Below are 26,909 nucleotides of genomic sequence, written 5' to 3' on the forward strand. Positions count from 1 at the left end.
TTCCTGCCTCAACACATTTGCTCAGGCTCATGCTCCTCTTTCTCAACACCTGATCTTCATCAATTGAAGTCTTTTTCTCGGCTAAGCTCTGATGCTGCCTCTCCTGAGAAGCCTTCTCTGATAGTCCTAGCCAAAGGACCCTTCTCTTTTATAAGTGTTAGGGCAATTTTTTTCTGCCTCTTTTGTTGTTTTTTTGTTTTTGTTTTTTGTTTTTTTGAGAGGAGAATCTTTATTGTTTTCTGTATAAAAACGTCCATGTGATGGAGGTCAGAGGGATTGGGGGGCCGATGCTCATACAGGAACAGCGAGGCACCCCCTCCTTCCCCCCCGCAGCCTTGTGGCCCTTGCTCGCGCGGGCCTGCTCAGGGTCCCCGGCGATCCACAGGTCCACGTGAACAGTGAGAGGGGTCAGAGGCGGAAGGCTCAGCGAGAGAGTGGAGGAGGGTCGGCAGAGGTCACGAGAGGGCCAGAGTCCAAGGTCAGGCCTGGTCGAAGTTGAGTTTCTTGGCTGGAGGGGTTTCCCCTAGCCGTTCAATGTCCACCAGGTCACTTTTGGTGTCCGAGTCGTTCAGGGCGCTGAGCGTCACATCGGCCTTCTGCTTCTTTATGGGGGGACCCCCGGCCTCAGGGACACCGGAGCTGCTTGGCGGAGGGACAGCCGCAGGAGGCGACAGGACCCCAGACGGCACCTTCTTGGGCCCTTTCTTGGGTGACTCGGCCGGAAGGGGGATGCCCGAGTCTTCACACACCTTGCGCTTCACGGTGGCTTTTATCTGGGCCACTGTCCGTTCCTTGATGACACAGCTGATGTGATTAAGATCGTCCCCAAACCGCTTCACAGCAGCCCTCAGCATCTCTATCTCCGTCTCCGTCCACTTGGCGCCCGCGGGGGAAGAGTCGGCCACGGGATGCAGCTGCATCGTCAGCTCCCCGAGCTTCGTGAAGGCGGCGCCCGCCTCCGAGAAGATCTCCCCGACCTTCGTGGACGCTGACGTCATGGCCCCGCGCGCCTCCTCACGGAGACGCCGCTGCCGCCGCTGCCTAGCCGGGGCCCTTCTCTGCCTCTTTTGAAGCAGTGTGATAATCTGTCTTGCATTTTAACCATAGAGGGGAAAGCTGTTGGCCTCCCCCATTAAATCGTAAAGTCTTTGAAGGCTTATAAATGTGTCTTTTTCATTTTTATATCCCCAGCATCTAGCACAGTGCCCTTCACCATAGCAGGCATGTAATTCAAAATACATTTATAAAAACAAATCAATATATGCGCTGAGAATATGGAGATAAATGAGAAAGTTTCTGTCCATTTGGAGCTCACAGTCTAGTGAGAAAAAGAGAGGAACAGCAATAAGAATTAGTTTGAAATAAAGCTCAAGCAACAGCATTTGACCTATGAATGTGTGGGTCTGGGTAGAACAGGGATGGTGGCAAGGGGAAGAACATTCAGGCTGAAGAATTCGCCTAGGCAGAAGTGCATGGCATGTCGGGGGAATGTGGTAAGAGCCTTGGGACTGGGATCTGGGAAGCATGAAGGAAGATAGAAGATGAGGCCAGAGAGGGGATGTGGCACTGGATCGTAGAACGCCTAAGGTACCTTCTAAGGATTTGGATTTTATTCTTGATGCCACTGAATGAGGAGCTGTTGAACTTTTTGGAGGATGGCTGTAACAAATACTTAATGAAGGAATGACTCAGCACTGTCCTTTGGGTGGACATCATTCGTTGGCCAGGTCCATTTTAGGAAAATCTTATATTGGTTGCTGAGCACCACCCATTCTCTGAGGCCAGAGTGTCCCCTGGTCAAGCCCCGTTTTGTGAGATGTTCCCTTTTAAAGGGACCATCCTTGGGGCACCTGGGTGGGTCAGTCAGTTAAGCGTCCGACTTCGGCTCAGGTCATGATCTAGCAGTTTGTGGGTTCGAGCCCCACATTGGGCTCTGTGCTGACAGCTAGCTCAGAGCCTGGAGCCTGTTTCAGATTCTGTGTCTCCCTCTCTCTCTGCCCTTCCCCCACTTATGTTCTGTCTCTCTCTGTCTCAAAAATAAGTAAACTATAAAAAAATAAAATAAAATAAAGGGACCATCCTTGAAGAACACTTGGTTAGTTTGGAGAAGTCTGCTCTGCCCTCTGAAACAGTGCTTTCTGATCCATCCCATGGATCCCACATTCTGCTTGGGCTTCAGTACAGAAATTCTTCCCTTTGGACTGTATTAGTCAGGGTTCTCTAGGGACACAGAACTGACAGGAGATATAACAAGATTTATTATAAGGAGTTGGCTCAGGCAATTATGGAAACTGAGAAATCCCAAGATCTGCCACCTGTAGGCTGGAGACCCATGACAGCAGGTGGTATAAAATCCAGTCCAAGTGTAAAAGCCTGGAAAGCAGGAGTACGGATGGTAGAAGTACCAGCCTGAGGGCAGAGAAGACTGATGTCTCAGCTCAACGGACAGGCAGAGACACCCAGTAGCATCTACTATCTCTCACCGAAAATGAAATTTTCTGAGCCTGGGGTTAGCATGGTTCCCCTCCATAATTTCTTTAAAAAAATTGTTTTAACATGTATTCATTTTTGAGAGAGACAGAGTGTGAGTGGGGTGGGACAGAGAGAGAGGGAGACATAGGATCTGAAACAGGTTCCAGGCTCCAAGCTGTCAGCACAGAGCTCGATGTGGGGCTCAAACTCACTAGCCATGAGATCATGACCTGAGCCAAAGCCAGACGCTTAACTGACTGAGCCACCCAGGTACTGCCTGCCCCCGCCACCCCCCGCCCATAATTTCTTGACTTTTGTGGAGTGAGCGGTGAGGGGTGGAGAAAGGACAACAGAAAAAAATCAGAGGTTGGGGCACCTGGGTGGCTTAGTCGGTTAGGCGTCCGACTTTCGCTTAGGTCATGATCTCGCGGTTCGTGGGTTCGAGCCCCGCGTCGGGCTCTGTGCTGACTGCCAGCTCAGAGCCTGGAGCCTGTTTCAGTCTGTGACTCCCTCTCTCTCTGACCCTCCCCTGCTCACACTCTCTCTCTCTCTCCTAGAAATAAATAAAACATTAAAAAAATAATAAATAGTTAAAAAAAAATCAGAGGTTGGAGCCAGTTGGTCCTAAAGAATCAGCTGAAATCACTTATTCGTTGTCTGACTTTGGCAAAGTAACTAATTTTATTGAGCCTTGGCTTCTTAACTGCAAAATGGGAACAATTACGCCTCCTTGAAAGAATTAGAGTGAAGATGAGCAAAGGGGTTTGCTGCCTGACACGTGGGGGGTGCTCAGTAAATGGTACTTGTTTTATTCATCTTTGTAGAGTTAAGTAGAGGATAGTGTTCTGCATAAGAAGAAGGAAGCTGTGTTTGGAGTGAGCTGTTATGTGCCTTAATTTAGGGGGCTGTAAACTTTCCACCTAGGTTATTTTTAGAGGTCATCCCAAGGTCCTGCTGGTGTGAGTTCTTACCTGTCTCTGCTGCCTACCTTCCATTCTCTGAACTCTGCCCGCCTGCCAGCAGCTGTAGTCACATCAGATAAGCAGGCAGGGGCCCAACCCTGACTGAATGAGGATATTGTTGCAAAGACCGGGGAACCACAGCAATCAGCCCTGCCCTGAGAAGCAATGGAGAATCTGGGGTTGGCCTTCAGCCTGTCTAACTGTGCGTTTGAGGTGAGAGCCTAGGTTTCTGAGCCTCCTAGAGCAATAGGAACGCTACTAGGACATGCTAGAGAGATGCCCTGCTTTTCTGGAGCTGAGGTTAGCTTGTTCCCTTCAAAACCAAGAGACCCATAATTATGGATCTTTCTCAGAACTGAACTCCAAGTTGGTCCCAGATTCAAGGAGGAAGTAGACTGATCTGTACCCTTGAAAGAATCGCTGTCCACTAGGAAAGCAAAGTGACACACATCACTAATGCAAGCCAGTTTGAAGGAGACACAGCTGAGCGGATGCAGACACGGGAGATACCAACTCTGGCAGTGTGCGTGCGCGTGTGTGTGTGTGTGTGTGTGAGAGAGAGAGAGAGAGAGACAGAGACAGAGACAGAGAGACAGAGAGAGAGGGAGAGAGAAACCAGATGTGAAATTCGGAAGTTTTAGCCGCGGGTGGGGGAAGCAGCGTCAAGTTTTGGAAATCACTCGACCCAAGTAAGGAGACTGATGCCGTGCTAGGCATCCCCTCCTTTCCAACAAATTGTTGAGTGCCTACGTGCCAGAAGCTGTTCTTTCCGAGCAACGGGAAACAGCGGTGAAGATTCAGATGAAGACTTTCCGGAGGGTAGACTTGACTGGCTGGTGGCTCTGGCCGGGGCTTTTGTGGCCGGAGGCAGCGTGGTTCCGGCAGCCCCTTAGGTCCCTAGTCACACACATAGGTCTGTCCCCAGATCTCTGGTCCCGCTGCGCGCGCCGCCTGAGCCTCTCCACTGCCCCGCCTGGCTTCCAGCCCGCCCCTAGCCCGACCCACACGTGGGTTCCCGCACGTCCGCTCGGCTACCCCCCTGACGTCAGCCTCCCCGTTCCATTTAAGGCCCCTCCCGCGCCCAGCTCCGAGTACGGGAGCCGCTGCCGCCAAGTCCGGACCCAACACCTAGCGCCGCCGACATCCGCCCGCCCGACGTGCAATCCCGGTACGGTCGGGTTCCGAGCGCACTGCGCGGGAGGGTCAGGAGAGCGAGCTGCCCCCGGCTCCCTAGCTTCGCGCTGCCCGCAAAGGGGTCTCTACTCCCGGGGAGTGTGTGGGGGTGGGGGCAGGGTAGAGGCAGAATCCGCGGACCTGGGCGGAGGCCCACGCCACACGTGGACTCGGAGGTCACCGCACTCTGCTTTTGCTCCAAGTGGGCACCGTGGCCTCTGGTCGGGCTGGAGCACCGAGGTGGCCGCAGCTCTCCTGAGGTTGAAAGCCCCGTAGATGCAGAAAGAGAAGGAGATGATAGATCTGAAGGGTGGGGGCATACTCCCCGGCTTAAAATAGGCAAACAGCACAAAACTCGAGGTCCGGTTTCCAGAGCCCACTGGACCGAAAAACCCTCAGCAGTCGCGGGTGAGGGGTTGCGTGGGGGTGAAAAGCCGCGGAGCGCTGCTTGGGTCCCTTTTTAACCCTGGGACTCTCAAGAGGTGGGTTGCACGGAGCGGCTGCTGCCTGCGGATTACAGGGCGCTCTTTGCGCAAATTACACTTACTAAGCAGCTGCTGGTGCAGCGGGTGCTACGCTAGGCACGGTGCGTGCAAAGATGAAGCAGGGAGAGTCTCGGCCCTCCTGCCTTTCGGATGGTCTTTTGAGAGTAGGCTGTCTGGTACCATGCCCTCCTTTTGAGAAATGGGGGAACCTAAAGCTGGGAGAGGGTTAGGGCAGCTCTGAGGTCACAGAGTGGGTGGCAGACTTGGTGGAGTAGACCCACTTTCTGCAGGGCTCGTCCCCTACCCGTACCGCCACGTTGAAGGGAGCGCTGGATGCCAGGGTTTAGGTTTGGGTGAAGACAGGATTTATACGGAGAAATCTGATTCCACCTTGGTGACTCTGGGCTGCCTGCCTGGAAATCCTCTCGGATAGATTTGCCTTTTGGGGTGGTGTCAAAACCAGACGTGGCGCTTCAGGATGCAACCTGCGATAATCTTTATTCCAGTGAATGCAGTGCAGGGTTGGATTAGCAGAGCGAACGAAGGCCCCCTCTCCGGCACTGGAAATGGAGGATTCCACAAGTATCTATTAACTTTAGGGCTCCAGGCCTCTGCAGCTATTTTTGCACTTCCCGTACTGACAAAATTTCCTCATACCGGGCCTCAGACTTTTGCAACACAGATCATAGCAGAAACCACACGAGGGACCTCCCTCCCTCGTGGTTAACAGCCCCTTGTGTCTAGTATTGCGACTTAAAGTCTGGCTCTGGCTGCGCGCAAGGCCAGGGAGGCTGCCAGCTGGGGCACTAGTTAGGTCTAAAGTCCACCTCGCGGCTCTCGGCCTCGTGGCTGGCTCCCTCGTACCCCAAGAGCAGTAGGGTTCCCAGTGATTTCCGCTCTTGGGCGGGGCTTCCCAGACGCGCGCCTCCGCGCCAGTACCTAGCTCTCGAAACCACGAACGCCACTGTCTATAGACCCTACTCTTGTCCCCGCCCAGCGCTCGGAAGTGAGCATGCGCACGTGTCGCTGCTCCGAACCGGGTGAGGGAGGGGCGGAAAAAACCACAGAGCTGTTGGTCTGATCTCCGCCCCATCTTCTGGGGCTGGAGAAAGGAGTGAGTGCGCATGAGCAGAGCTTTTGGCACCTCCTATGGCGTCCTAGTCGTTGTATGAGCCTTACGGGAATTTTCTGCACATTCCTCTCGTTATTTTTTTGAAGATTTGGCCGGACGGGTTATTGGAGTACAGTTGGAAAGGCAGTTACAGTGATTTTGTGTGAGGGAAGGCAGCCCCCCTTGGGGTTAATAAATCAAGATGAGTGAGTCCTCAGGAAGCTATACTTACACCCAAACGTCAATATTATTTTTACACACCAAGGTGAGATCCTTTACACTAAGATCCTACCCAGACCACACCCTGGCATTAGGCCTTTGAATATCCCTTTGGCCATCTTTAGGTTTGTTCCTTCCCTCTTTTTAATGGCAAGTACCCCAAAAGGAAGTGAAATAAGCTCTTTTAGAACAGCTTTTGGTTAATAAGCTTTAATTTAAAGAGATGCAGTGACAGTGTGTTTTCCGTCTATAGATTCCTTTTGGTTCTAAGTCCAAGATGGCAACTCTCAAGGATCAGCTGATTCAGAATCTTCTTAAGGAAGAGCATACCCCCCAGAATAAGATTACAGTTGTTGGGGTTGGTGCTGTTGGCATGGCTTGTGCCATCAGTATCTTAATGAAGGTAAGTGAAAGCCCATCACTGGGGAAGCCAAGGATACTTTGACCCCACCAATCCCCCCTACTCCTCCTCCAAGAATTGCATTATTACATTGTATATACAAATATTTAGGTTCATGCATTCATTTGAAGAACTTTATGTGGAACAAACTAGTAATGTGATGCTATACCAAAAGGGTATCCGAACTAAAAAAAAAAAAAAAAAAAAAAAAAGTTATAAGCCGGTGACACGGTTCCTTAAATTCACTGTGGCATATTAACATATATGAGTTGCCTACAAATGAAAAAAACAGTCCATATCTTTAAACAAGGTAAACATGCCTTTATTTTAAAGTGATTTTTGAATTGAAAATGATACATACATTTGGTAAAATTAAAATCACAAAGGGGCGCCTGGGTGGCTCAGTCAGCTGGGAGTCCCACTCTTGATCTTGGCCCAGCTCATGATCATATAGTTTGTGAGTTTGAGCCCCCATGTCAGGCTTTGCACTGATGGCATGGAGCCTGCTTGGAGTCCTGTTTCTCCTTCTCCCCGTCCCTCACCTGCTTGTGCACTCTCTCTCTCAAAATAAAAAAAAAAAAAATTTTTAATTATACAGTGTGGGGAATCTTATGTGTTTCTCCCACAAAAATCCCCATTGGCCCTCACCTTGAATAGTAATTTTGGTACCAACTGCAGAGTTAAAATTTAGTTAGAAAAAGATAACTTGATAATAAATAAAGAACACATTTTATCTTAATTAGGCCTAGTTTATATAAAAAAAGAAATTGAGGCAGCTTACAGTTTAAAATATTTTGAGTTTAGATTTGGAGTCCCTAATAAGGGAGTGTAATGATGAATTCTGGGGTTTGAACAGGAAAAGATTGAAATAAGGAACTGAAGGCAGAAATGAGCTATGCTGAGGTTGTGTAACAACATAGGTTGCTTTATATCTGTTCTTAGGAGGGGCCACATAGTATAAAGGTTTCCCCCACTATCCAAAAGAAGAGCATTCCTATGAAACCTTTCTGAAGCCTGGTGTAAAGTAAAGAAGCAGTTACCACTAATTTATACAGAAAATCTTTTGAGCATTCCCAGACCCAAAAAATAACCTTAGAATTTTTCTGATACCTTAGGACACATTTTGCTAATGGATGCACAAAATGGAGATAAAGTACAGACACTCACAAAGTGCAAAGCTATAGCAGCTTGATACTGAGATGCTGAGTAAAGTTCCCTGGGGAAGGAGCTTGGTGGTAACTTGGATGTGTGCTGCTCCTTGCTCCTGTAAGGGCTCGGTACACAACAAACACTGAACACCATCTTTGGTTTTTGCCTTATTTCATAAAGGCAGAAATCCTCTTTGGATTCATTTCAGTTAGGGGAAACAGGTACTAATGGTAGGTCTTTTGTAAAATCGAAGTGGCATAATGCAAACTTGTGACAATCAGGGGACACCTGAACCAATTTTTACAGCTTCCCACTGGATAAGGAATTGATGCCATTTGTTTTTTCCACTCCTGTGATGCCATCTAACTCAGTGTGTGTAAGAATAACTGCCAGGTTATTATAGATGACGGCGGGGGGAGGGTAGATCTGTTGCTCAATTAGTGTTAACTTACTTGGTTATAATAGTTCACATCCCATGGGTATTAAAGCTGTTGCTGGTGCTCCTGGTCTGAGATGCACCTATGAACATTTACAGATTCAATTGAAAGGATATTTTTCACCAATATTATCTTGGAATGCACAAATCTCTCTTCTTGGAACACTGTTCATGTTGGTAAATATATGGAAAACGTACGGACCAGGAATGATCCAGAATATCACTTTTTAATTTCCGAGTCTTAAGACTGGTCAGCATCACTTATGTAATGATCAGTGACGTAAAAGCAATGTGTAAAGTTGAGCAAGAGAGTAGACAGAACAGTCTTGTGTAATTGGGAGTGATTCCAGCCATTGTCAACCTAGTGTTCTGCTTCCACACCGTGGAATGGTGGAGTGCTCGCAGAGGTTGCTCTAGTGAAGAGACAGGATCGATACTTTTTCCATGACATGGGTCGTCTGTGAGTCACTTTTTAAAAGTTTATTTATTTTGAAAGAGAGAGAGAGCATACATACGTGCCAGGTGGGGAGGGGCAGAGAGAGAATCTCGGGAACTGTGAGATCATGACCTGAGCCGAAATCAAGAGTTGGATGCTGGACTGACTGAGCCAGCCAGGCGCCCATGGGAATCAGTTTTTAAATGGGGGCCTGCCTCTACTTTGAGGTGTATCCTGATACTAAAAAAGTGGCAGAGCTCCCCTATGCTAGAAACATAGAAATTTTGCATCCCTTTCTAAAATTTGGAAGTAGTCCTTTTCAATTTGGCTTGAAATTTTGTGTCTTTTAGGACTTGGCAGATGAACTTGCTCTTGTTGATGTCATTGAAGACAAGCTGAAGGGAGAGATGATGGATCTCCAGCATGGCAGCCTGTTCCTTAGAACACCAAAAATTGTCTCTGGCAAAGGTTGATTTCAACAAGTTTATTTCTGGTCTATGCTAGACTAAATTTTTTATGAGGCTTGAAATCCTTCTTCAGAGATTTATTTTTTATACAGGAGCATAGAGCCTTTGAGCAGTTTTGCATTGGCAACCTGTTTATACCACAGTTTTCAATTTCTAGTAATGGAAATCCAATAGGTCTATGATGTGGAAAGCATCTGATTTCAAATGTAATTGGTAAAGCTTCTCAGATCCATATTTAACCACATTGATTCAAATATTTAAATTTAATATACTTACTTCCCCTACTTTCATACACTAACACAAGGCTGAGAATAAGGTGAATGAGCCTGTTCAGACTTTTGACACTTAAGAGCCCTAGTCAGGAAAGCTGGACATGTGTACAAATAGGGTTTCTTTTGAAAATCACTGACCACTTATCTATGGACTAGATTAACCATCTTATTCCATAGAGTATCTAGAAGCAAGATATGCTTCATAAGCGTAAAGTTGCCTTTGCTTTAAAAAAAAAAAAAAAAGGCCTATCTCTGTGCTGATATGATCACAATAAAATAATTAAGAAATAGGGTTATGGAAGAGCCTGAGCATTGAGCTCAGGTGGCAAAAAATTTGGGGATAATGTCTCATTTGGTTCTTTCTAGCACCTTCCAACTGTGGTTATATAAATTCAAAGTCTAAAACCAGAACACAAGGAAGGTGTTGATGTACTCCTCCTCCATGTTAGGTGGCCACAGATAAAACCAAAAGCTAAAAGAGTCATGGGTTGGGGGTACGGGTGGCATTAGTGGCATTTGTCAGTATTTACCGATGTGTGAAAGGAAGTAAGGGAGGTAACAAGACACTCATAAAATTGTTCATAAAAAACAATTTATGGAAGAGGTTAAGGCCTTAACCCGGTTTTTGTTTCCCCTTTGTCTAGACTATAGCGTGACTGCAAACTCCAAGCTGGTTATCATCACAGCTGGGGCACGTCAGCAAGAGGGAGAGAGCCGTCTTAATTTGGTCCAGCGTAACGTGAACATCTTTAAGTTCATCATTCCTAATGTTGTGAAATAAAGCCCGAACTGCAAGTTGCTTATTGTTTCCAATCCAGGTGAGACCTTTAATTGCACAAATGGAGAGGTTGAGTAACACTGAGGATATATGTCAGATTCTGTGTATACCTATTTATTTCTCATATTTTTCATTTTCCTCTTGTGAATGGATTTGGCAAAATAGTTAAGTTTAATATATTAAAGGGGATACAGTGCCCCTCAGTGTAGTTAGAAATTAAAAATTAGTTATTTGCTCAAGAAGATCTTAGATAAAGGATAAGGGTATGAATAAGGTGTTCTTGATGCACAGTATATTTTCATTAAGCTACACTTCTTGAATACTTAATGAATTTGCTATATGATACATAGAGGTTTAAAAATAGTAACAAAAATACTGATTGGTCATGATCAAGATCATGTATCTTGAGTAGCTAAGCTTTATCTAATGATTTACCCAATATTTTTGCCTAAATGTTTTCTTCATAGTGGATATCTTGACCTACGTGGCTTGGAAGATAAGTGGCTTTCCCAAAAACCGTGTTATTGGAAGTGGTTGCAATCTGGATTCAGCCCGGTTCCGTTACCTCATGGGGGAAAGGCTGGGAGTTCATGCATTAAGCTGTCATGGATGGGTCCTTGGCGAGCATGGAGACTCTAGTGGTAAGCATAACGTATTTTCTCTTTGTTTTCAAAAAGATTGTGTGAGATACTGATAGAAGTTTCATTATTAAATCAGAGCTGAAATTAGATATCCATTCATTAGAGTGGAATGGCTTCTAGAAATCTCTCTTTTGGCATAACTGCCTGCTAAGAATTGTTCAAATTTTAGCCATTTTATGTGACCTCTTATGACACAGGGGATGGGGAATGAAGTTTATTTTACTCGAGATGATAATTCTTAGGATGACCTTAGTCATTTACTATCACAACTGTGTATACGAGACTTGAATTGTGAGGCTGTGAAAAGGTTAAGTAATCCAAATGGAGCATGTGGAAAAATTCTATCACAGTTGAATTCACAGTTATTTAGGTCAAGAAAATTCCCCTTATAATCTCATACTGTCTTTATATTTCAAATATGGATTAAAAATCCCAATAGGTTAGGAAAACAGGTTAGAATATGTTGAAAATTCTTAGCCTCATATAATCTAATCAATGAAAATCTAAGAGTAAGGGCATTGGTAGTCTTGACTATCTACCAAAAGCAGCTTGTCCTCCTCAGATCTCAGATAAGAAATGAGAATTAGGGTCAAAATCACTAGTCTTGTTACCGAAACCCAAGTTTGGTGGCCTGATGCTCAAAAGGCCAGTACTCATGAGCGGAGTTTTGACTGGAAAGAAATATGAGCTTTATTCAGGAGGCTGGCCACATGGGGAGAAGGCAGACTCTTGTCCAAAGGTCAACTCCAAGGATTCTTCCAGGCCCAGAGATTTTTGAAGGTGTCTAATGAGTTAAGGAAATGCAGTAGTCTGTGACATTTCTTGATTACATGCAGGTTTGATGATGCCAGTCGCAGAGTTACCTCGGTGCTCCAAGGTTGTGCAAGCTTCTAGCTCACTGGTGCCCGGGGCTGGGGTTGGGGGTTGTACAAGATGGTATGGTTCCTTGACATGTGGGAGTGGTTGTACAAGAACCACTGGTTCCTTGGTACCCAGGGATTGTGCAAGAGCACTCCGTTCTTTCTGCAAAGGAGGGCGAGGTCTGCAGATGCACAGAAGGAGGTCAGTAAAGTCATTTGTGTGACCTTAAAAAAAAAACATTTTGCTGAAAGATTACTGGGCTAATCGGAAAGGTGAGGTGGCTTCTTCAAACAAACTTACTGGCCTCTGTGGCCTGGGAAAGTTCTGATCTTTTATTCTCCAGGGCCAGTGGTCTGCAAATATCAAAGAAAGTAAATTAGTTCTGTTAAAGATCAAGGGTCTGAAGTCAGCAAGCAAGGAGTGCGTTAAGTTGAAGCAAGGCAAGCAAGGCTGGCCGGAGTGCTGTTAGAGTCTGCTGGATGATGTATGCAAATAAATGTATTCTTTACTATTTCTTTTAGTGCCTGTATGGAGTGGAGTAAACGTTGCTGGTGTCTCCCTGAAGAATCTGCACCCTGAGTTAGGCACTGATGCAGATAAGGAACAGTGGAAAGAGGTTCACAAACAGGTGGTTGACAGGTAATCCCATAATTTGGCAATATAGAAGATTAAAATTTATTAATTTTATTTTAAAGTTTGGAAGTTTAATAGCATTTGAGTACTTGTTAGAAAACTTTTTTCTAGGAATGTCTGACTGGCTTAGTCAGGTAGAGCATACAAGTTTTTTTTTTTTAATGTTATTTATTTTTGAGAGAGACAGACAGCGTGAGTGGGGGAGGGGCAGAGAGAGAGAAATACAGAATCTGAAGCCGACTCCAGGCTCTGAGCTGTCAGCACAGCACCTGACACGGGGCTCACACTTACATCGAGCTTGTTGCCAGGTTTTTGCTGTTACTAACAGTACAGTTGTGAACATCCCTGTACATAATATCCTGGTACACATGGCAATCATTACTCAGGTCTACAGTGCAACTTTGTGGCATTATTTGCTGTAAAGCCTGTGTTCAGTGAAAGCATTGTTGTTCTTTGTTTCTCTTACCCTACCTTGTCCTACCTTTCCCTGCCCTTCCCTATCCTACAGTGCCTATGAGGTGATCAAACTGAAAGGCTACACTTCCTGGGCCATTGGACTGTCTGTGGCAGATTTGGCAGAAAGTATAATGAAGAATCTTAGGCGGGTGCATCCAATTTCCACCATGATTAAGGTAGTTCTATGTAGTGACACATTGTATCTAAATGCCATTATTTCCTGGCTTTTACAAAAGAGTCTTCTGTGAAAGCCGTTAGAGTAGTCATCAGTCATTGATTTAAGTGAAATAAATTAATGCACACACAACTTTCTTCTTTGGAGAGAAATGGTTGTGCTTTAGGATTAATGTCTCCTAGTACTGTGTTCACCACCTAGATACTTGATAACTTACTGATAATAATCTGGGGTAGGTGGAAGACCATAAAAGAAAATTTTTTTCTTTGCAGAAAAAAAGAAGTCACACTCAAGTTAGAGTTACCAAGATGTTATCAATAAAAATAGGACAGCACTATGGATAATGGCAATAATTTAGATTTTCTTTTAGAACAGAAATCTTGCTGGCATTTTGGCAAGTGTGACTTGCACTGTTACTCACATCCTAACTGAAAATGTGGAAAGAAATTTCTACTTACCACGTTGTATTAAATAAGCATACATAATTGTAGAGCGTGAAAGTCTCAGAGATGCCAGAATGCGTAGACAAAACATAAAATATTTTTCACTTTGTCTTCAGGGTCTCTATGGAATAAAAGATGATGTCTTCCTTAGTGTCCCTTGCATCTTGGGACAGAATGGGATCTCAGATGTTGTGAAGGTGACTCTGACTCCTGAGGAAGAGGCCCGCTTGAAGAAGAGTGCGGATACACTTTGGGGGATCCAAAAAGAGCTGCAGTTTTAAAGTTTTCTAACGTTGTACCACTTCACAGTCTAGACTACGACAGGATTTTAGTTGGAAGTTGTATATATTGTCCTTATTATTGGATCTGTTACTCAAGTGGTAATGTTAAAAGGGCTTAGGAAGAACATCAGTTTCCTAAAGTTAAAATTGGAATGGCTCACAAAACCTTGCAGCCATATCCAGACGGTGGATGGAACCTATGTTGTAGAGTCCTGAGTTGGTTAACGTAAAATAGTTCCATCGCCTCGGACGCACAACTGCCAATGCTGCATATGCTGCGGCTGCTGTTCAAACCAGATGTGTATTTCCTGTGTGTTCTATTACTTCTGGTTCCTTCCACCCAACACGCCTAGTCCAACTTTTGTTTTTCCTCCAGCCAGTCACATCCTGGGATCCAGTATGTAAATTCAGTATTGCATGTTGTGCATAACTGTTCTAAAGGATCTTATTTTGTGTACTATATCAGTCAGAATATAGTGTACATTGCCATATAATATAAAACGAAAGATCTGCATATAAACAATGCAACCAACTAAGTGTCATACCAACCAACTAAAATACCAAATAAACTTTAAACGGTGACTCTTCTCTTAATTTATTATATTAAGGTAAATAAAGCGGTGACTTACTCATTACATCATTGGGACCCTTTAGGGTATTCTTGGGCAAGACTACAGTGGTATTTTTAAGATGTATTATTTACTAACAATCAGACTTTAACATGATTTAATATAATTAATATATGACTAAGTAATTGTGGTACCATTTCCATTATAATCATTTCACTATGCTAAACCCCAGGTTACTAAGAGAGAACTCGGTAATAGTGCTAATCACAACTGGTACCCTATAATCCATGTAGATGACATTCTACACCTGAATGTAAAAATACCATTTGCCAACAGCATAGGCAGTGGTACTTTGTCACTTTAAGGATACACAGATTTTTAAGAACTTTTGCTTTCTGGAGGCCGTTAACTTGATGGTACTTAACCGTTTTAAGCCAAATAGCCTTGGTGGTTGTCCACTCAGAAACTTCTAGGTTTTCCTCAAAATATATCTACAACTATGATCCTTATTCAGGCCCGGATACTTCTACAGGTTAACTAGAACAACTTTATTGTCATCACTTATCTAGGATCTTTCACTGAACTTTCCTTCCTGAGAGCTAGTGAAGAGAAAGAACCATGCTTTTTTTTTTTTCCCAACATGTCTCAAATGTAAAAGGAAAGGACTGAACTATGTAGTCTTAAGTATTATAATAGGACTTGCTTTTTATACAGGCTTTAAAAAAACAGACATTAGATATAATTTATACATCATAAAATTTACCTTAAAAATTTTTTTAAAATATTTTTGAGAGAGCGCAAGCAGGGGAGGGACAGAGAGAGAGGGAGACAGAATCTGAAGCAGGCCCCAGACTCTGAGCTGTCCACACAGAGCCCCGATGCAGGGCTCAGACTCATGAACTATGAGATCCTGACCTGAGCCAAAGTCAGACACCCAACTGACTGAGCCACCCAAGTGTCCCTAAAATTCACCTTTTGAAAGAGTGCAGGGACACTTGGGTAGTTCATTCGGTTAAGCATCCAACTTCAGCTCAGTTCATGATCTCATGAGCCCCGCACTGGGCTCTGTGCTGACAGCTCAGAGCCTGGCGCCTGCTTTGGATTCCATGTCTCCCTCTCTCTCTGCTCCTCCCCTGCTCCTGTTCTGTCTCTCTCTCAAAAATAAAGATTAAAAAAAATTTTTTAAAGGAGTGTATATAATTCTGTGGATTCATATAGTTGTACAACCTTCACCACTACCTACTCTTAGAACTTTTTAATTACTCCAAAAAGAAACCTGTACTTAGGCCTTTGGCCTCATGTAAATTTGAGGCAACTTTTAGTCTTTAAAAAAATGTATTTACATTTATTAATTTCATATCTGATAGAGTAAATTAGTCAATACCAACATGACTGAAAAATAATGCTTAAAGATTTATTACCCTAATCTTTTGTGAATTTTTAGATTTAATCTTGTAAAGCTTCCTTACTTTCTGGCAAAAAAAAAGTATCTCAGGATCACCTTGTATCTTCCTTCCCTAGGCAAGGAATGGGCCAACTCTGTAAAGTCTTGATTCTTTAAAATGTAATATCTCATTTTAGTTTTAATAACCTTGGAGAAGTGGATTAAGTATGCCTTCGTTCCATTTAACACAAGATGCCAGTAGTGGGGAAGCAAATGGGATGTTCAGAACATAGTCTTCCTTCCATATATATATACATATATATGTTCATATAAATGTATATAGATAGATCGATATATATATTTTTTTCACTAAAGCCCATATTGCCAAAGTATCAGGACTTCAAAGCCATGCTCTTTCGGAATTCTTTACCGCATTTGTACTATAGTTGGGCAGATGGTGGAATGTACAGATCTTGGCCCTCTTGTATTTACATTGCTGAACAATCAAGCACAATGGCTAAGCTAGCTTGGATTGTAGCTACCCAGTGAGCACACTCAGGCCAGAGGACCTCAAGGGCTAGCCCTGCACTTCAGGTAGGTATGAATGAAGAGCCTTTTTCTTCACACAGATCAGGAGTTTGGTCACTACCTTTTTCTGCCACCAGATGATCATCCACACCAGCAGTGTTTCTCTCTTAACCTCCTGGTGAATGAGGTGCAAACACGGAGAGTTGCTGTGGAAGGAAGTAGTAGTACAGGACCAACAGTGGCTGCTTCTCCTGTCTGCTACAGGGAACCTATTTCTTGGGGCTGGTAGTTTGTGAAAAGTGCCATAAGAGAAGCAGGAGGGATGTGACAAGGTAATGGTAATTGAAACACTGGTCAAGGAAAGCTAGAGGAAGTGCCATTTATGTTCCAAACCGAAAACAAGGATTTGAGAAGGGCTGGGGAAGAACTTTCTTCTTCTTTTTTTTTTTTTTTTTAATGTTTATTTCTTTTTGAGAGAGAGCATGCTCAAGCAGGGGAGGGGCAGAGAGAGAGAGAGAGAGAGAGGGAGACATAGACTCTGAAGCAATCTCCAGGCTCTGAGCTGTCAGCACAGAGCCTGATTTGGTGCTCAGACTCACAAACCGTGAGATCCTGACCTGAGCTGAGGTTGGATGCTTAACCAACTGAGCCACCCAGGTGCCACAAGAACTTTCTAAATACAGGGAACAGCAAAAAGTCCTGAGCCAATAAAAAGCTGTGCAAAATCTGGAGGTGAGTGAGGTGAGAGTGTCCAGAGATGAAGTTGGAGGGCTAGGAGGCCAAATCTTGAATGTCTTTTAGGTTGTGGTAAAAATTGGTTAAGTGTAATGGAAAGCCATGGAAGGGTTTTAAGCAGGGTGATTGATTGCATGGTCTGAACTACATAGGCTTTGAAAAAGAAAGTGGAAAAGGATTCAGGTGCAAATACTCAACAGAAGATGACCAAGGAGGTTGTTTCCCCTTCCCATGGTATAAATTAAGTGCTCCCTTAGAAAATTCGACATGGCCTTTCTTTTCCATTACTACTTTATGTTTTATTTATTGTTTGATTGTTTGATTTATTTGTTTGTTTATTTATTTATTTAATTTATTTTTATTTAGAGAGTCCCAAGCAGGCTCGTGGAGCTTGACTTGAGGCTTACACCCACAAAGTGAGATCATGACCTGAGCTGAAATCAAGAGTCAGATACTCAACTGACTTAACCACCCAGGTGTCCCTCATTACTACTTTAATTCAAACTTTATTTCAGCCCTCTGTCCTGAAGTTTTGGAGGCTCAATGTTTTATTTCTTTTTTAATTTTTAAAAAAGGTTTGATTTCTGAGAGCGAGCGAGAGTGAGCTGGGTGAGGATCAGAGAGAGGGAGACACAGAATCTGAAACAGGCTCCAGGCTCTGAGCTGTCAGCACAGAACCCGACTGGGGGTTCGAACCCACAAACCGGAAGATCATGACCCGAGCTGAAGTCGGACGCTCAACCGAGTGAGTCAACCAGGCGCCCCAAGAGGCTCAATGCTTTAAATTCTTGCAGATAAATGTATGCACTCGGGTGTGATAAAGTACATCAAAAAATACTAAAATTCAGGTTCGTCATTGCCAAGCCCAGTCTTAAATTCTTAATCTTTGGGGGCTCAGTTCCTTTCAGCATGCCCTATCAGAAAGAGGCAAGTTATCTGGAAGCAGTTTGGAACCTATGTCATCAGGACGCGGTCTTATGATGGCACACCTGTTAAGAAAATGAGATGCTCCCAAGAGGGCTTTTCCCCAGTGTGACCCGAGGTCTCCAAAAACTCGACACTAAACTCAATCCCAGGTCTAGGCTGGCAGAAAGAAATGAAACTGTATTCCCAATATCCCTCTCTTTCCCACTCTTCAAGGACGCCTAGGATTCTTCATTGGGACACCAAGGACTCAACCCCAGAAGTTCGAGAAAGCTCCCCAGGTGGAAAGCACCGTTAAGTGCCTGCCTAGGTGCCTACGTCTGGGCCCGCGGGAGGCGGAGCTTGCGTGCTGACGAAAGGGAGTCGCGCTTGGGGATGGTCCCGAGAGTAACCAGAGTAACCGTCACAGGGCTGCGCGCTTCAGCTGTCGTTGATGTTTTTCTTCTGATGTTACTTTTTTTTTTTTTTTTAATCTTCCTTAAAGGCGGTGCGTTGCGCTTTCTGGCTAAGTGGTACCAGGCAAAGCATTTGTGAGTATCTAGTATTGGGGTGAAAATGGTGGCTTGAGGGCAAAGAGAAATAAAAGCTTCTTGGTTCCCCAACCCCTACTACTGATTGGTAGACTGACCCTTGCTTTACCTCTCCACACCCCTTGACTGGGAAATTCCTTTTTCGCTTCTCCCACCCTTGGCTCCAATATCCTGCAAACCCAATAGGTAGGTCCTTAGGCGTTAGGTGTGGTTAGCACATTGATACCTATGAGAGTGATCAATTTAGGGAGTTGGATTCCACTGAAATTTCATTATCCCTATCAGGTTCTCAAAATGTCTACTGTCAAGGAGAAGCTTATTGAGAATCTAACTGGGGAAGATAAGATCCCCCAGACTAAGATCACCATTGTCGGAACTGGAGCTGTAGGCATGGCTTCTGCTATTTGCATCTTATTGAAGGTAAGTAAGAAGTCTACCCTGTGGCTGAAAATCACGTCAGAACTTTGAGGACTTGTAGATGTTGATGAGTTCAGGGTTGTAGGGCTAATCCTTTGATAGCAAATATGTATTCACTTATCTGATTTTGACATAATTTAAGAAACCTTTATCTGAAGTTTAACATATGTCAGGCATTGCTAGACTACTTAAATTTACTCATAGGAGACACGTTTATTGCATTATTTTGTTAATATTCTGTTTAAATGATTCCATACCTTGCGTTTCTGGAAGAGTAATGGGTGAAAATCGCATTTCCCAGAAGTGTATACTTAAAAATTATTTTTAAGTATTACATGCTCATTATCAAAGTACCAATTTGATAAAATAATAATGGAAGTCCTTTAATTTTCCTTTCTATTTACACAGCATCTTTTCATGTGGCTGTTGGCAATTTGTGTATCTTCTTTGGAGAAGTATATTCAAATTTTTTGCCTATTTTAAATCATGGTATTTATTTGTTGTTGACTTGTAGGAATTCTTTTCATATTCTATATATCAATCTCTTATCAAATACATTATTTTCCAATTTTTTTTCCATTCCATGGTTTCTATTCACACCGTTGATTATGTTCTTTGATACACATTTTAAAATTGTAATGTGGTTTAATTTATCTATTTTTACTCTTGTTGCATGTACTTCATATCCAAAGATCATTGCCAAATCTAATGTCATGAATCTTTTCCCTTCTATTTTCTCCTAAGAGTTTTATGGTTTTAGGTCTTACATTTAGATCTTTGATCCATTTTTAATTAAGTATATAGTGTAAGGTATAGGTCCAACTTCATACTTTTGCATGTAAATATCCAATTATTTCAGTATGATTTGTTGAAAAAAACTCTCCTTTCTTCCATTGAATGGTTTTTGGCACTCCTGTCAAAAGTCATTTGACCATATATGTGAGAGTTTCTTTTTTTTTTTTTAAGTTTATTTATTTTGAGAGAGAGCACACATGAAGGCAGGGGAGGGGCAGAGAGAAAGAGAGAGAGAATGAATCGCAAGCAGGCTCTTGTGCTGTCAGTACACAGGCCAACATGGGGCTCAATCTCACAAACCATGAGATCATGGCCTGAGCCAAGATCAAGAGTTGGATGCTTAACCAGCTGAGCCACCGAGGCACCCCTGTGAGAGTTTATTTCTGGTTTCTCTATTCCATTGGTCTGTATGTCTTTATGCCAATACCACACTATTTTGATGACTATAGCTTTGCAATAAGTTTTGAATTTGAGAAGCATGGGACCTCCAAATTTATTCTTTTTCAAGATTGTTTTGGTCATTTGCAGTCCTTTAGGATACTATATTAATTTTAGCATGGATTATTTTTCTATTTTTTTTAAAAATGCCATTGGGGTTTCATAGGGGTGTGCATTAAATCTGTAGATTGCTTTGGGTATGTTGACAGATTCCTAATATGTTAACAATATTAGGAATTCCAATCCATGATCATGCGATGTCTTTCCATTTATTTGTGTCTAATTTGTTTCAGCAACGTTTTGTAGTTTTCAGTGTACAAGTCTTTTGCTTCTCTAAATGTTTTAAAGATATTATTTAATCTTTATAACAACCTTTGGAGGTATGTACTGTTTTCATCTCCATGAAAATACTGAAACATAGATATTAAGTAACTTGCCCATGGTCAAGTAGCTAGTAGGTGAAGGGTTTAGAATTCAAACCTTGGCAATCTGGACACAGATCCTGTGATCTTAAAAGCTTTATTATGTTATCTAGACAATTTTTTTTTTTTAAACTGGGAGAGAGAGATGACAAGAAGCCAAGCCAGTTAAGATCCAGAGCCCCAAGAAAGGTTTAGGAATTGGAAGTACCAGTTACCTCACAACGTGGAGGATGGAAAAAACACAGGAGAATTGATCCAAAGTTTATATGATGAGAAGGAAAACCACCAGATTCCCTTCTGCACCTAAATCAACCAAGTAACTGCTTCTCACACCCCAGAAGGCAAGGGGAAGTAGTACATCCTTTGGATAATTTTATCAGGCATGTTCTGTGCTCAAGGCATCAAGGACAGTAAAGATGGGCATCTTATTGAAGGCAGTAGGATTAGGTGAAAATCTACATTTTGGACAGTGAGGCAGGAACCCTTATTACTTCTACTGGGCTGCTAGAAAGCAAATCGTCAAAGATGGAATATAGAAAAGAGATGAAATTAGAGGGCTGATGAGGAGGTCCAGTAACTCGTTGACGTTTCTAGTAGAAAAAAGAAAGAGAGAGAAGAAAATTATTCAAGAGATAAAAGAAAAATTATAAAACTGAAGGGTGTGAATTTGCAGATATAAAGAATTTATTGAATGGGGTGCCTGACTGGCTCAGTCAGTGGAGCATGCAACTCTTCATCTTGGAGTTGTGAATGAGAGCCCCACGTTGGTGTGGTGATTATTTAAAAATAAAATCTTAGGGGCGCCTGGGAGGCTTAGTCGGTTAAGCATTCGACTTTCTCTTAGGTCATGATCTCGCGGTTCATGGGTTCGAGCCCCACGTCGGGCTCTGTGCTGACTGCCAGCTCAGAGCAAAGACTGTTTCAGAGTCTGTGTCTCCCTCTCTCTCTGACCCTCCCCTGCTCACGCTGTCTCTCTCTCTCTCCTAGAAATAAATAAAAATATTAAAAAAATAAAATAGAATAAAATCTTAAAAAAATAATTTATTCAGTGCTTAGTACAGTGAATCAAATAAAGATTCCTCAAAGACATCAAGAAATTTCAGAACTCCAGTTGTGAGAGGTCAGTTGTTGGAGGCAATTTATTTCCTACTAGAATCCATAGTACACTGGAAATACCCAGATCACATTGATGCACATTGTGGGATAAATGGAAAGTAATGACAGATATTAAAATATACGTAGTTATATAGTCTATTGACTTCAAGGGGCATATGGGCTGTAATGAATACCATGACACCTGCATGTATCATTGAAAGGTGGACTTTATTTATTAAAAAAATTTTTAAACATTTTTATTTACTAATTTTGAGAGACAGAGCATGAGCAGGGGAGGAGCAGAGAGAGAGAGGAAGACACAGAATCTGAAGCAGGCTCCAGGCTCTGAGCTGTCCACACAGAGGCAATGTGAGGCTCGAAGTCACAAACAGTGAGGTCATGACCTGAGCCAAAGTAGGATGTTTAACCAACTGAGCCACCCAGGCACCCCTATTGAAAGGTAGACTTGAAAGCATAGCAGTACAGCCTACTTCCTTGTCATGTAGAGAATAAAGTGGCCAAAGCAGTTTTCCTTAGATTGATTTTTTTTATTCTCTTACTTTTACTTTACTATTCTCTTACCTTACTATGGCTATTCTAGAACTTCCTGGAGAAGAGATCTTGCGATGCTCGTAACTATCCTTAAAAAATTCTAACAGACTAAACAAACCCAGACTCTCTATTTGGAAGTCTGTTTGAGAAATGACTTATAGATATAGTTAATTCTTAAAACACAAAAACTTTGGGGTGCCTGGGTGGCTCAGTTGGTTAAGCGTCCAACTTCGGCTCAGGTCATGATCTCACAGTTTGTGGGTTTGACCAGCATCAGGCTCTGTGCTGACAGCTCAGAGCCTGGAGCCTGTTTCAGATTCTGTGTCTCCCTCTCTCTCTGCCCCTCCCCTCTCACTCTCTGTCTCTGCCTCTCTCTCTCAAAATAAAATAAAGACATAAATAAAATTAAAAAAAATTTTTAGGGATTATTTGAGTTCTGCCTCTAACAGTCAAGACAAATGGAGCTGGGAAGATTCCCTTGATAAGAGAATTGTCTGGTAACTTGTTAAGAAGAGAGATAATTCAAGTTGGAAATATAATTTAAAAACAGGCTGTGTTGGTTATTAAGTTATGGTCACTCAGCTCCAAATCCAACTTTCTTTACTCTGTGTTGCTGGTGCTGGATCTCAGCATAATCTTTTTCTCCTTTACCAGCGGGCAGCTTGTTAGGTTCTGCCAATAGGGGTCATTAGATGAAATTGGAAGGCAGGAGTGGAGAAATGACCACCTTCTTCCTATTTGTTGTGTTGGTCACTGTAGCCCCCTTTGCCTCAGTGGTAGCAGTTGGTTCTAGATTCTAGTTTCTTTTGGACTACCCAGCTTCATTTTGCTCTTTCAGTGGTATCAACAGCAGCCAGGTTTTGCCTCTTCCAGAGGTCTGAACCTGGCTCCATGAAGTGCCTCCTTTAGTCTTTCTCTTTGTTCCCAGTCTTAGGGCTAGTAGCTTCATAGCTCTGGGTTACCTCAAATGTTCCCTTTTTGTCTTTTCAGCCCTCCAACAGCTGTCTAATCAGCTCCCTGTATTAAATACTTTCTGTTGAAATGCTTAGAGTGGTTTCTGTTTTCCTGTTCATACCCAGACAGATAAATGGACTAATGTAAAAAAATGAATCCATGAATGTGATCTGGTTTTCTTACCAATTAGCTTAGAAGTGATATGTGATCCTTCTGGGTGAAACTCCTTATCTTCCTCATACTCCTGATATATATAACACATAATTTAGTATGTTTTAGAATCTATAGTTTTCCAGAAAGTTCAGAGGACAGTAGTAAATAGGGACTTTGATCCCTTTCCCTTACTGCTCATCTTAGGAATCTAGCCACTGGAATCTGAGGGGGAAAATTTCCTTCTATACAGTTCTGTGTTTTTTTCATTTGGTAAAAAAACTGAATTCAAATTAGAATAATTAGAATTAAAGGAAGACTATATAGATCTTTCTGGATTTATGATGAGGTTACATTCCAAAAACTCATCATAAGTTGAACATATCCTAAGTTGACAATATATTTAATACACTTATTCCACCTATCATAGCTTAGCCTAGCCTACCTTAAACATGCTCTGAACAATTACATTAGCTTACAGATGGGTAAAACCATGAAACACGAAACCTATTTTACAATAAAGTGTTGAATATCTCACAAAATTTATTGAATATGGTACTGAAAGTAAAAAAACAGAATGGTGTAAGTGTATTCATTGTTTAGCTCCGTAACTGCATGGCTGACTGGGAGCTATGGGCTGGTTATATGCCTGTTTCCCCCTAGGTTGGAGATCTGACATTAAATGTATTGTGCTGAACCACATGAAATGGGTTCCCACAGGGGGCACCTTTCTATTTTGGCCATAAGGACACATACTAAAAACAACTTCAGCCAATTCAAAAACTGGGCATAAAAGTTAAATGTAATAATGTCCTTTGAAAAAATTTAAAACCTTTTCATTGTTTTAAAACTATTATCTGATGTAGGGGAAAAAACTCTCTAAAAATTTAAAAATTATATGAAGGCAAAGCATTTAGTAATTTTTCTACATTCTGTCACTCACTTTGACTTCTGGTTACTCTATGCATATTCACAAACTATCATTTTTATATAATTATCTATTAAAATATAACTCTACTTTGATTATAAGGTAACCACACAAAATTTTTACTCATATTTCTAAAACTGAAATAGGAACATTCTTCAGATCACATTATCCAAAACTTTGATGTATTTTAGGATTTGACTGATGAACTTACCCTTGTTGATGTTGCAGCAGACAAACTGAAGGGAGAAGCGATGGATCTTCAGCATGGCAGTCTTTTCTTTAGTACTTCAAAGATTACGTCAGGAAAAGGTTAATTTAAATTTTATAGAGTTCTTTTCAGAGCTTTAAAAAAGAGTAATGAATTTTACCATACTGATATCTATAAATATAAAATTAAAATAGCAACACTTTCATTAGGACATATAGTTTCAAAGGTTAACTTTTGCCTAAAGGGTTAATTTTAAAAAAAGAACTGAGAAAAAGTATTTAAAAATGTAAAAAAAATCAAAATATCTTCTGTTAATGGTTTTGTTTATTTCCTTTTTCTATTCATTTGTTTTTATGTGTCATATTGGATAATGCTTTTAATTTTTTTATTTTTAAAAAATGTTTATTTATGGGGCACCTGGGTGGCTCAGTGGGTTGAGCATCCAACTTCGCCTCAGGTCATGATCTCACAGTTCATGGGTTTGAGCCCCGTGTCGGGCTCTGTGCTAACAGCTCAGATCCTGGAACCTGCTTTGGAATCTCTGTCTCTCTCTCTCTCTCTCTCTGCCCCTCCCCCACTCATGCCGTATTTCTCTGTCTCAATAATAAAATAAACATTAAAAAAAATTTTTTAAAAAAATATTTATTTATTTTTGAGCAAATACAAATGGGGGAGGGGCGGAGAGAGAGGAAGGGAGAGAATCCTAAGCAGGCTCTGCACTCTCAGCACAGAGCCTGACGTGGGGCTCAGACTCAGGAATGGTAAGATCAAGACTGGAACCAAAATCAAGAGTCAGAGGTTTAATCAACTGAGCTACCCAGGAGCCCCTAGTAAACTTTCTTGTAAAAGATCAGATGGTAAAGATTTTAGGCTTTGTGGGCAATACAGTCTCTGTCAAAACTTACTCAACTCTGCTGTTGTAATTGTAAAGCAGCCATCAACAATGTGTGAGTAGGTGTGGCTATGTTCCAATGAGATTTTATTTACTAAAACAGGTGGTTCCCCAGTTTTGGCTTGCTGGCCCTTGTTTGCCAATTCCTTGATATAAGGATGACCTAGAAATAATCCCTTTCTCCCTACTTCTGGGGACTGACAGTAAAACCAAGTGTGTCAGTTGCCTTAGTAAAGGAGGGAAATAGTGGCTAAGAATTTGCAGCCACCAGTGGTCCCTTATTTGAATTCCAAAAAAACCTCAAGCAGTCATAGGACTTAAGATAGTTTCTGGAAGAAACCCACTTTATTTCAGACCTCAGAGAACTTCCACAAATAAAATCCTCCCACCACCACCAAATGAACATCTTACTGTAGGAATAATTAAACCTACAAAGAAAATGCATGAGCAAGAACCAGCAGAGCTAACTGAAAAGGCCACGATAAATTTTGGAAACTGAAATTATGAAACACAAATTACAAATTAACTATGGTTATTCCTTTAGAGAAATAAAGGACAAACTTGAAAATACCAGTATGAAACAGGAAACTATAAAAAAACAACCAGATTTTAAAAATAGCCAAATATAACTTCTAAATATTAAATAGAATGAAATAAAAAAAAGTCAGTGGGTTTAATAATAGAGCAGACACATCTGAAGAGAGAAATGATAAGTCTAGACAATTACACAGACAACAGCAAGAAGTAGAAAATATGACCGGCTAAGAATCATACAGGATAGAGTGGTAAAGTTTCATGTACATTTAATTGGAAAAGTGAATGGGGAAGAGGAAATGTTTGAAGAATGTATGATTGAGCAATTTTTTAGAGAGAGTGTGAGTGGGGGAGGGGCAGAGAGAGAGGAAGAGAGAGATTCCCAAGCAAGCTTCATGCTGTCAGTGTGGAGCCCAGTGCGGGGCTCGAACTCATGAACTGTGAGATCATGACCTGAGCCAAAATCAAGAGTTGGATGCTTAACCTACTGAGCCACTAAGGCAAGGCACCCATGATTTTTGAGAACTAATGAAAAACAACCCACACACTGAAGGCAAATAAACTCAAGAAGGATAAATATAAAATCCTACCTAGACAAATTCTTGTGAAATTAGAGAACACTAAAGGCAAAGAGAAGGAAAAAATTGTCACTAGACAAATTACCTACAGAAAAGGGAGACAGTAACTGACTTATCCATAGCATAGTGAAACCAGAATACAATGAAATGATATCTTTATTTTTTTTTAATTAATTTATTTTTGAGAGAGTGAGCGAGCGAGAGAGCGAGCGAGCATGAGCTGGGAGGAGGGTGTCAGAGAGAAAGAGCACAGAAGATCCAAGACAGACTCCATGCTGACAGCACAGAGCCCAATGTGGGGCTCAAACTCACAAACTATGAGATCATGACCTGAGCTGAAGTCAGACACTTAACCAGCTGAGCCACCCAGCACCCCTGAAATATTATCTTTAGTGTGCTGGGAGTAAGTGTCAATCCAGAATCTCT

General features: G+C 42.3%; 3 protein-coding genes across 3 annotated transcripts in view; 2 read left to right on the forward strand and 1 right to left on the reverse strand.

Annotated features, from left to right (window-relative positions):
• Nucleotides 1–355: 355 nt before the first annotated feature.
• Nucleotides 356–1,042, reverse strand: LOC120234789 (chromatin complexes subunit BAP18-like). Its single transcript, XM_039236755.1, has one exon. It carries the CDS (start codon nt 996–998, stop codon nt 480–482), a length of 519 nt encoding a protein of 172 aa, XP_039092686.1. The 5' UTR covers nt 999–1,042; the 3' UTR covers nt 356–479.
• Nucleotides 1,043–4,507: 3,465 nt separating this feature from the next.
• Nucleotides 4,508–14,432, forward strand: LDHA (lactate dehydrogenase A). Its single transcript, XM_039236747.1, is given in 8 exon segments — nt 4,508–4,602; nt 6,676–6,825; nt 9,194–9,311; nt 10,227–10,400; nt 10,828–11,001; nt 12,384–12,501; nt 13,004–13,127; nt 13,686–14,432. Coding segments are annotated over 7 exon segments (999 nt in total). The 5' UTR covers nt 4,508–4,602; nt 6,676–6,699; the 3' UTR covers nt 13,851–14,432.
• A 3,948-nt stretch (nt 14,433–18,380) lies between these two features.
• LOC120234812 (L-lactate dehydrogenase C chain) overlaps nt 18,381–26,909 on the forward strand; it is a 42,483-nt gene continuing 33,954 nt past the window's right edge. Inside the window, exons 1-3 of the mRNA XM_039236814.1 lie at nt 18,381–18,520; nt 18,806–18,940; nt 24,463–24,580. Coding sequence (XP_039092745.1) covers nt 18,815–18,940; nt 24,463–24,580 — 244 coding nt within the window. The 5' untranslated portion in view covers nt 18,381–18,520; nt 18,806–18,814. The remainder of the gene's footprint in view (nt 18,521–18,805; nt 18,941–24,462; nt 24,581–26,909) is intronic.

The sequence above is a fragment of the Hyaena hyaena genome, unplaced genomic scaffold (assembly GCF_003009895.1).
Source record: "Hyaena hyaena isolate Hyena2069 unplaced genomic scaffold, ASM300989v1 scaffold_116, whole genome shotgun sequence".
NCBI classification, from domain to species: Eukaryota; Metazoa; Chordata; class Mammalia; order Carnivora; family Hyaenidae; genus Hyaena; species Hyaena hyaena.